General features: G+C 39.7%; 1 protein-coding gene across 1 annotated transcript in view; it reads right to left on the reverse strand.

Moving 5' to 3' along the window:
* ASH1L (ASH1 like histone lysine methyltransferase) overlaps positions 1-10,457 on the reverse strand; it is a 188,030-nt gene that overhangs the window by 137,682 nt on the left and 39,891 nt on the right. Inside the window, 2 exon segments of the mRNA XM_017867692.1 lie at positions 3,140-5,827; positions 5,830-7,702. Coding sequence (XP_017723181.1) covers positions 3,140-5,827; positions 5,830-7,702 — 4,561 coding nt within the window.

The raw sequence follows: 10,457 nt of genomic DNA on the forward strand, positions 1-10,457 counted from the left end.
ATTAGGGAAAAGATAAACTCCTCAAATACAAAGATTTTTTGTGCCTGATTTTCATTATTCATGAACTTTTGAAAAATTAAAAGTGGAGAATCTGAATGTTCCTTAGCTTTTAACAGTGTTTTTTTTTTTTGAGACAGAGTCTCACTCTATTGCAGTGGCGTGATCTGGGCTCACTGCAACCTCTGCCTCCCGGGTTCAAGCAATTCTCCTGCCTCAGCCTCCCAAATAGCTGGGACTATAGGCACGTGCCACCACACCTGGCTGATTTTTTTAATTTTTAGTAAAGATGGGGTTTCACCAGTTGGCCAGCTGGCCTCAAACTCCTGACCTCAAGTGATCTGGCCACCTCAGCCTCCCAAAGTTCTGAGATTACAGGCATAAGCCAGTGCGCCTGGACTTCGCTGCAGCTTCTCATCCTTTAAGTCTCAACTTTTTATCCTCAGTCATAAATAGTAACTATCTAATTAGACCCCCCTTTGCCAGCCCTTTAATCTGTATCATAACACTCTATGGTATTAACTTTATAGCATTTTTCTCAAATATGCCATTATGTATTTGCTTATCACTCTACGGTTTGTCTTCCTTCACTAAGCTGAAAATTATGAGGTCAGATATCAGGTGTTTACTATTTTATACGCCAGTGACTAGAATAGCCCTGTATGTTTTAGGAATTCAATAAATGAACAAGTAAATGAATGAATAATGAATGAGTGAGTCTGTTTACCCAGTTAAATGTTGCATATCTGCCAGGTCTCAGTTTACGATCACTTTCTCAGGAAAGACTTCTCTGGGTTAGGCTCCTCATTTCATGCTATACTCTCTCCCTTTTACAGTCCTTACTACAATTTTAACAACATGTAATGTGATTTTCTGTTTATTATTTACCTCCTCTACTATAATCTCCATGATTCAATGAACCTGTGTGTCTCATTCTCTATTATATAATAAGGGCCCACAAAGTAGAATGCCTGGTAAATACCTGATATTTAATAACTATTACTGATTAAATAAACTATTTGTTGAATGGACCTAAGCATAAGACTTTTTCTCTCTTTACAGTGTTAAAAGCTGGCCAGGTGCAGTGGCTCAGGCCTGTAATTCCAGCACTCTGGGAGGCTGAGATGGGTGGATCATGAGGTCAGGAGTTCGAGACCATCCTGGCTAACATGGTGAAACCCTGTCTCTACTAGAAATACAAAAAATTAGCCAGGTGTGGTGGCATGCACTTGTAGTTCCAGCTACTCGGGAGGCTGAGGCAGGAGAATCGCTTGAACCCAGAAGGCGGAGGTTGCAGTGAGCCGAGGTTGCACCACTGCACTCCGGCCTGGGCAACAGAGCGAGACTCTGTCTCAAAATAAATAAACACTGTTAAAAGCTAAGGAACATTCAGATTCTCCACTTTTAATTTTTCAAAAGTTCATGAATAATGAAAATCAGGCACAAAAAATCTTTGTATTTGAGGAGTTTATCTTTTCCCTAATGCACAAGTTTTTTTATTTTTTATTTTTTTAAGACGGAGTCTCACTCTGTCACCCAGGCTGAAGTACAGTGGTGCTATCTCGGCTCACTCCAAGCTCCACCTCCCGGGTTCGCGCCATTCTCCTGCCTCAGCCTCTCGAGTAGCTGGGACTATAGGTGCCCGCCACCACTCTTGGCTAATTTTTTTTGTACTTTAAGTAGGCATGGGTTTCATCATGTTAACCAGGATGGTCTTGATCTCCTGACCTCATGATCCACCGGCCTCGGCCTCCCAAAGCGCTGGGATTATAGGTGTGAGCCACCACGCCCAGCCTAATATACAAGTTTTAAATCTTTTAGGGAAATAATAATAGTAACTAACATTTGCACGCTTACTATGTGATTACTTTTCATAATACCCCTACAAATCCCATTATATAGGAGGTTTAGAGAATATACTGAGGTTTAGAGAATTTGGAAAATCGGGTATTTTTCTAGATTACCACTAAAAAAGATACACAAACATATATACCCATAATTTTACTTACAACATCAGAAGGTTTATGGACTTCCTAGAGTTATTTTACAAACTCTTAGGCTTAAGATCTCTCACAAAGAACTTCTAATCTTTTATTCGAATGGCAAATGCTTACTCTTTGTTTTCTATCTTCTCGATTCTTTAAAGGTGCATAATTAAGAGAGAAAAGATGTACAATTCTTTCTAGATGTACAAATGCATTACCTAGATTTTTCTTTTTTCCTTTTTTAATTTTTTTCTTTTTTTATTTTTTTTTTGTGTTGAGACAGAGTCTTGCTCTGTCGCCCGGGCTGGAGTGCAGTGGCCGGATCTCAGCTCACTGCAAGCTCCGCCTCCCAGGTTTACGCCATTCTCCTGCCTCAGCCTCTGGAGTAGCTGGGACTACAGGCGCCCGCCACCTCGCCCAGCTAGTTTTTTGTATTTTAGTAGAGACGGGGTTTCACTGTGTTAGCCAGGATGGTCTCGATCTCCTGACCTCGTGATCTGCCCGTCTCAGCCTCCCAAAGTGCTGGGATTACAGGCTTGAGCCACCGCGCCTTGCTGATTTTTCTTTTTTCTAATTGAAGCAGCTTTTATGAAGACATCAAAAGGTATCTGCAAAATGAAGTCTGTCTGGATGAATATTCAGTTAAATTTTACAATGCTGAAAATGTCCAATGTTTGAATTTTTATTATGAGACACATAGTACTAATAACATAGTCTTCCTGTAACAAAGATGCATTTATAACTACTGGATTAATATACATTAAAAATCCTTCCAGCATTACCTTTTACCTCTTGGGATGGGGGGGAGGGCAGGGGTGGTAGGAAATCCTGCATACTACTAACAGATATATGAGCCATTTGTCTGTATAAAACTTGTGTAACAGCCTGTCTACATAAAAAAGATGAATCATTTTTCCTGGTTTCCAAAAGTTATATTTTCTTTTTTTCCTTTTGACAATACCTCTTCCTAAAACAAAAAAATAATTTACACATTCCTTATCTTCTCAAATCTAAGGAAAATGAGTACTGAGATTTCAAAATATGCTTATAAAAAACAAAAAGACATATAGATTAAAAGTTCATCTACATTTATCAGGCACCTGTGGAAAATAACGTATTTCTCTAACAAATAACAGGTAACAAAATAACCCTCTTACCTGCCGAAGTCTGTACTGCCCTTTCGTTAGAAGGCAGTGACTCCTTTCTGTGAGACCGATTTAGTGAAGTGTCCTGTGCAGAAAAGAGTCCAGGACTGTCAGTTAATTTCTTCCGGCCACTGGAGTTAGGGTTTGAAACTCTGCAGCTGCCTATTGCACTTGTGAAAAGGTTTGTATGTTCATCACTGCTGGCTGGCTCAGAGTTGGGAGTGAATCCTCCAAGGGATAAACTTGGAGAACTTTCTGAACAGTCGATCTGTAAAGGTGTCTGCAATCCCAAAGCCAATGGACTAGATTCTGAAGGCTCTCGGTGGACCCACTGTTCCTCTCTGTTTATTAAGCTTTTTGAAGGAGAGAGATGAGGGCAGGACATGTGACAACGGTGCTTTTCCTTATGCTTATATCGCTCTCCAACAGTATCCTTTCCAAATCTATAGCGCTTTAAAGACTCCAGGACAGATCGGGAAGCGCCAGTGTCCATAGAAACCTGGGGTTGTTCAGAAGAACGGTGTTCTCTGTGTTTGTGACGGTGCCTGTGTTTGTGCTCAACCATCCAACCATAAGCCATCTCAGGAGGAACACTGGGGTATGTACTCATTGAAAGGAGGGGAGTCCTGCTGGTTGTAAGAAAGGCCTCCTGTCGAAGTAGCTTATGCTTTTTCTTATGGTATTTGGCGGGATTGAGAAGTAAATGACCAGCGTGCATATAGGAAGGAGGTGGAAGCGGCGTGGTGAAAGAAGGTGATGGAGGAGGTGGATAAAGAGTGGGAGGATACCTTCCATAGTAACCTAGTCCTATGGGAGCAGCTGTAAGGGGTGAAGGAGAATAAGGCATACCATAAGATGGATAGAATCCAGTACTAGAAAGAGGAAAACTAAGGCTGTGCATAAAAGGCATTTCAGCCATTGCCTCCCTCATCTTAGGGGGTCTCCCTCTTTTCTTTTTTAAGTCAGGTTTTCGAATGTAGTGCAAAGGGTCTAAGGGGAAAGAAGGATGTGTATAGAAACTATTAAAGTTGATTCGAAAGATAGTTGGCAGAAGATCTCGAGGGATAAAATGATGACTTCGATGGGTGATCCGAATTTCACTTAGGCGACTTATTAGTTCCTCCAGCTCTGCAATAAAGTCTGGATCCTGTCTATTTCGAAGCTGGGGATATTTCTTTTTCCGTTTTCGTTTCTGCCTTTTCATCTTGTCATAGCTGAGGTAATCATGATTTCTGCGCTTACATTTGTGTTTATGTTTTTCTTTAAGACTGCTTAGCACTGTAGAGGTTTCAGGGGGAATCAGAGAAACATGCTCAAAAGAATGCCTCCTCTTTTTTTGCCCACAAAATTTCTCTGCCCTGTCTGATGTGCTGTTATTATCTGTTCCAATTCCACTATCACTGGGAATGGTCTCATCACTATGAGACTCACTAATTGGGGAAGGAGTAGCTTCTTTCAGAGATGTGAGTTCACTCAAGTGCGAAGGAGAATTTGGCAACAAAGTAGGAGGAGATAATCGCCTCCTCCCCTTTGAGGCCTTCTTCATTGCAAGAGTCTGAATCATACTGCCCTGTCTGGAGTGTAAATGCAAATATGGCACTGAACTGGGTTCAACAAAACCTGCATCACTACTTACAGGGCTCTGACCTCCACTAGTGCCAGAAGACTGAGAGCAAATAGGTGATGGAAGAATCTCAGAACTACTAGCAGATGAAGGCAGTAATGGGGGAAGAATCTGTCCTAATGCTGACCCAGTTGCCTGCTGAGCTGTTTGCTCAAGAACAGCAAGGCTAGTAGGACTACCAGAAAGAATACCATTTAAGACAGTTTTTGGTTTGCGACCTCTTCTTTTTCCTATATAAATGGTTCCTTTCTTGCTGACATTTATCTGTTGGCCCAATTTAGAGCCAAATGTGGCTGCAAGACTTGATACCGTATTATGGAGTTTGGATTGCACTTTCCCTTTATTACTTGATTCTACAGAACTTGAAAGAATCTGATTCAACAGTTTCTTTCTCTTTAAAGTCTTCATTTTATTTATTTTGCGGATAATTGTTTTCATTAACTGTCCATTGTTTCTCTTGGTAATTTTTTTATCTGGTTCCATCTCAAGGTCACTCATACTACAGACACTTGGCCTATGACTGTCATCTAGGTCATCTGGATCCTGAAGTTGATCCTCGCTCTCAAAGAAATCACTGCTACTTCTATGGTTGTCACTTTCAGATTCTAGCTTGCTTGGACTTTCAGTGGCAACAAATGGAGCCACTGACAGTACAGGTGGCTTCATCTTGACTGGTGACCTCATTTGCCTCTTAGGCCTGCCTCTCTTTTTTGGAAAAGGAGACACAGACAGACTTTGTTTGAAGGAAGGGATTTCGATTTCTGGCTGTAAAATTGGGGGTTCTTGTTCTTCTTTAGACTGTAAAGAAAAAACTTTAGAAGCAGGGATTTTTAAAGTCCTTTTAGGTGGCCCTTCCAGTTGAGGCATCTCCTTAGATTTAGGCCTTCCTCTTTTGGGCTTATAAATATCAGACAAAAGGTCACTAGAGACACACATACTGGAGGATAGTTTGTGAGTAGCAAAAGACTTATGAGATAGTTTTTCACTATCAGCTAAGAGAGCAAGAGATGGAGCTGTGGATTTGCTCAACTTTGGCAATCGGCGTTTAAGGAAGTCATGATCTACAAATGAAGGGGTCCAATGTTTTTCATAAACTTGGCTGGCTCAGAATTACTATTTGATAGTGAGCTACACGAAACGTTTTTAAAAAGCTCTGATCTTTCTAATTCTAGCCCTTTTGGAGACCGGCATGTGCTTCTTGCCACCACTTTAGTCCACCGAGGTTTTCTTCCTTTTCTTTTTTTTAATGGTTTGGACTGCAAACTAGTAGTTAGGCTTTCAGCAACTTGGCAGTGTTTGTCTGATGCAGATACTGCACCCAGTTTTAAAAAAGGCTTATTACTAAATAAACTAGTGAAGTTAACAACTGAAGGAGTAATAGTATGAATGCTGGATTCAGAAGTCAAACTTGGCTTTTTTCCAAGGGAAGAGCTGATTCTTGGAATATCTATATGGGTAGTTTTTGAATCATTTACCTCTTTATCAATCCCTTTACATCCAATACTAATGCTATGACCCACCGACCTATGACCAACATTCAAGTGAGTACTTTCAGAAGTAAACTGGTTCTTTCCAACAGATTCAGAAATTTCTTCAATTAGTTCTGTAGTAGAACTTAAAAGTAATGGATTAGGAGCCAACTGTGAGGAAGTTTCAGAGGGACTTCTGGTTAAAGGATTAACAGACACAGTAGGTGATGGGGAAGGGAGATTGCTTTCTCCTACTGCACTGAAAGGGGATTTAGCCGTAGATACATCAGAAGCACCTCCCATTTGAAAGTCTGGAGAAGTGCAATATACAGGAGGCTGCTTTTCATGCTTTGAGGTTTCATAAGATCCCCTCTCATTGGATGAGAAACTGTCTTGCTGAATGCATGTTCCTTCATTAAACATTTCTTTCTCCAAATTAATGGTTTCTTTTTGTACTGAGAACTTTTCCAATATGCTTTCTTTAGTCTGCCGTATAACATTCTTTTCAAAAGTTTTGCTGGTGGTACTGTCTTTCAGGGATTCAGAAAGTTCCTGACTTTCCTGATTATTGATGTTTGTACTACAAGAAGCCTTAAGTGGTTCCTGAGTGGGGAGCAGTGCTTCGGCTTTAAGGTTTATGGCATCTTTACTGATCAGACCTGCCAAAGGACAACTCACTAGTTTCTTTCCAATGTCCTTATTAACCAATCCCATTGCTGAACTTGCTACAATCTTCTTTGCACAGTCCTTGGCCACTAGGCCAACAGTAGAACCCAATTTCTTTCCCAAATCTTTATTAACCAGTCCAACCACAGTGCCAAGTCCTAACTTCTTGCCAGACTCTTTATTCACTAAACCTGGAACAATACCAATTCCTAGCTTCTTTCCTGAATCTTTGCTTAGCAATCCTACTGTAGTGATAGTTCCTGGCTTTTTGCCTAAGTCTTTATTAATGAATACCGCTGTAGTGCCAGTTCCCAGTTTTTTCACAGAGTCCTTATTGACCAATCCTACTGCTGCATTAAACACTGGCTTTTTCCCAGGATCTTTAGTTACCAATCCAACTGCTGAGCTGATAGTTGGCTTTTTTATTAAGTCCTTATGTATTATTCCAGCTACAGAGCCAACACCTGCTTTCCTGATCAAATCCTTGCTAACCAATCCTGCTGTAGTGCCAGTTCCTAACTTCTTCGGTTTTGTCTTGGAAGACTTGGAAGGAGGACAGGTAGCAATCAGTTGTGCCAACTTTTCTGTTACACTAGTTCCTCCATTAAGTAATGCTCTGTCCTTTAAATCAGGATCCCGGCTACCAACAAGAGTAGATGGTGTTGCGTTAATATAATCTGCCATTTCTGAGTGTACTGGAGATAGCTTCTTAGACAAAGGATTGTTTTCTCCCTGTGAATGAAGATGGATGACTTCTCCAGACTGGCATTCAGTGGCTGCAACATCATCTGCTTTCTTGTACAACTTTGAAGGGTCCTAAAATTTGAACAAGAAAAAAGTTAAAGAGGCAGTAAACCTTATACCACTTCAGCTTAGCTTAACAATCCAACAAACTAATGGATCACATATCAGATATACAATAGGCAACAGAGGCTTTTAAAAAAAACTAATATTATACCAATGTCACAGTATGTTAGCTCATCTGCTGCTATATGAGAGGCTATAATGGTATATTATCTTTGTTGACTTTCAACACGATAAAACTACATATTAGTGGGTCTTTAGAAATATCCCTGATATTTTGACATTTTAAAATGGCAAATCAATAGTCTATTTTCATCTTACTTTTGACTGGGTAAATATAAATGAAGCATATGAAGGTACCATTTTGAAAAGAAAATTATTTTAGCTACAGTATCCCATGGTCTTCATCTAAAATAATAGTTTACTGCCTACCTCCTTCATTGACTTAAATGATTCTAAACCTATAGAAGACAATCCCTAACCTACTTCTACTCTTTTATAACTCATTCTCAATTATGGTCTTGAGTAAGCAGTAGGGTTCTCTCTTAATGTGGAATAGGAAAGACAATTTAAACATTCATATTTTCTTCAGAATGTGTTTTTATATAAAATCTTACAGTGGGAAGCAACATTTAAGTCATTTACTGTAAACTGCTGTCTAATTCATGAATCCTCACTATATACTCTAGAAATAAATTCACTACTTCACACAATAATCTGTTTTACTTCTGGATAACCACTAAAGAGTTCTTCCTAACTATAAAATACTCATGAAAGAGGTGAATAAACGTAAAGTTATACTGTATTTGTGGATAGGAAGACATAAAGATAATTTTCCCTAAGCAAATTTATAAATTTAATGCAATCCCAATAAAAATACCAACAGATTTCTTTGGCATTCAGGAAAATTGATTATAATGTTCAATGGGGAAAACAGATATGAAAGAATAGCTAGAAAAACCTAAAATGTAGAAAAGCCAGAGAATAACCATACCAAATATTATTTTTTAAAGCCCCAATCACTGAAACAGTATAGAAGTGACAAATGAAAAGACAAACCAATTAAACAGCACAGAAAACGTAAAACCAAATTCAAGCATGTATGAAAATGTGAAAATGCTACAATCTAGTTGTAAACTACAAAAATTCCATATGCATTTAACTACATCCTTTAACCCAGAAATCCTACTTTGAGGGTCTATCCAAGATACACTCTTAAAAATATAATGTCTGCACAAGGGTCCAAAATGCACCACTATTTTAATATTTTAAAAACCCTAAAAAATGCAAACAATTATCTACAGGAAACTGGCTGAATAAATTAAGGTACATCTGTACAATGGAATACTGAGAAACTGTCAACAAAAACAAAAGTAGGAGGAGTAGGAGACATCAATATAGTGCTATGGAGTGATTTCCAGGATATATTATTAAATGGAAAAAAGCAAGGTTGAGAACAATGGTTATAATATGCTATGCCTTATACATATAATATACCTTCTGTATAAGAAAGTGGGAATAAAGAATATGTATATGCATATTGATTATATTTTAAAATGGAATGAACCAAAGATTAGCGAAAATAGTGACTTACAGGAAAGTAAACAGGGATAGAAGCTAGACCTCTATGCATCTAACTTTACGGTTTTTAGTTTGGAAGTGTTTTACACAGTTATGACACAAAGTTATATATAATAAAGGAGAACATCCCAAATCTCTAAATAATAAAAACAACAGGCCGGGCATGGTGGCTCACGCCCGTAATCCCAGCACTTTGGGAGGCTGAGGCGGGCAGATCACCTGAGGTCAGGAGTTTAAGACTAGCCTGGCCAACATGGTGAAACCCCACCTCTACTAAAAATACAAAATTAGCCGGGGTGGTGGCATGTGCCTGTTAGCTACTCGGGAGGCTGAGGCAGGAGAATCGCTTGAACCTGGGAGGCAGAGGTTGCAGTGAGCAGAGATTGTGCCACTGCACTCCAGCCTGGGCGAAAGAGCAAGACTCTGTCTCAAAAACAAACAAACAAACAAAAAATTCATCTATTCAATATATAGAAAATTAGTTATATAAGTATATGAAAAATAATTATTTTGAATTACTATAAAACACAATATTGAGAATCTACATCCTAAAATCTCAAAACATTACCCAAAAAAACAAACAAGCAAAAAACCCAGCCAGGCGCAGTGGCTCACACTTGTAATCTCATCACTTTGGGAGGCTGAGGTGGGCAGATCACCTGAGGTCCAGGAGTTTGAGACCAGCCTGGCCAACATGGTGAAATCCCATCTTTACTAAAACTACAAATAGTAGCTGGATGTGGTGGCAGGCACCTGTAATCCCAGCTACTTGGGAGGCTAAGGTATGAGAATTGCTTGAACCTGGGAAGGCGAGGTTGCAGTGAGCCAAGATCGCGCCATTGCACTTTAGCCTAGGTGACAGAGCGAAGCTCCGTCTCAAAAAAAAAAAACCCAAAAAAACAAAATGCCAGGTGCAGTGGCTCATGCCTGTAATCCCAGCACCTTGTGAGGCCAAAACAGGTGGATCATCTGAGGTCAGGAGTTTGAGAGCAGCCTAACATGGTGAAACCCCATCTCTACTAAAAATACAAAAATTAGCTGGGCATAGTGGCTCATGCCTGTAGTCCCAGCTACTCAGCAGCTGAAGCAGGAGAATCACTTGAACCTGGGAGGGGGAGGTTGCAGTGAGCCAAGATAGCACCACTGCACTCCAGCCTGGGCAAAAGACCGAGATTCTGTCTCAAAA

This window comes from Rhinopithecus bieti, unplaced genomic scaffold (genome assembly GCF_001698545.2).
Source record: "Rhinopithecus bieti isolate Rb0 unplaced genomic scaffold, ASM169854v2 scaffold_4129, whole genome shotgun sequence".
NCBI classification, from domain to species: Eukaryota; Metazoa; Chordata; class Mammalia; order Primates; family Cercopithecidae; genus Rhinopithecus; species Rhinopithecus bieti.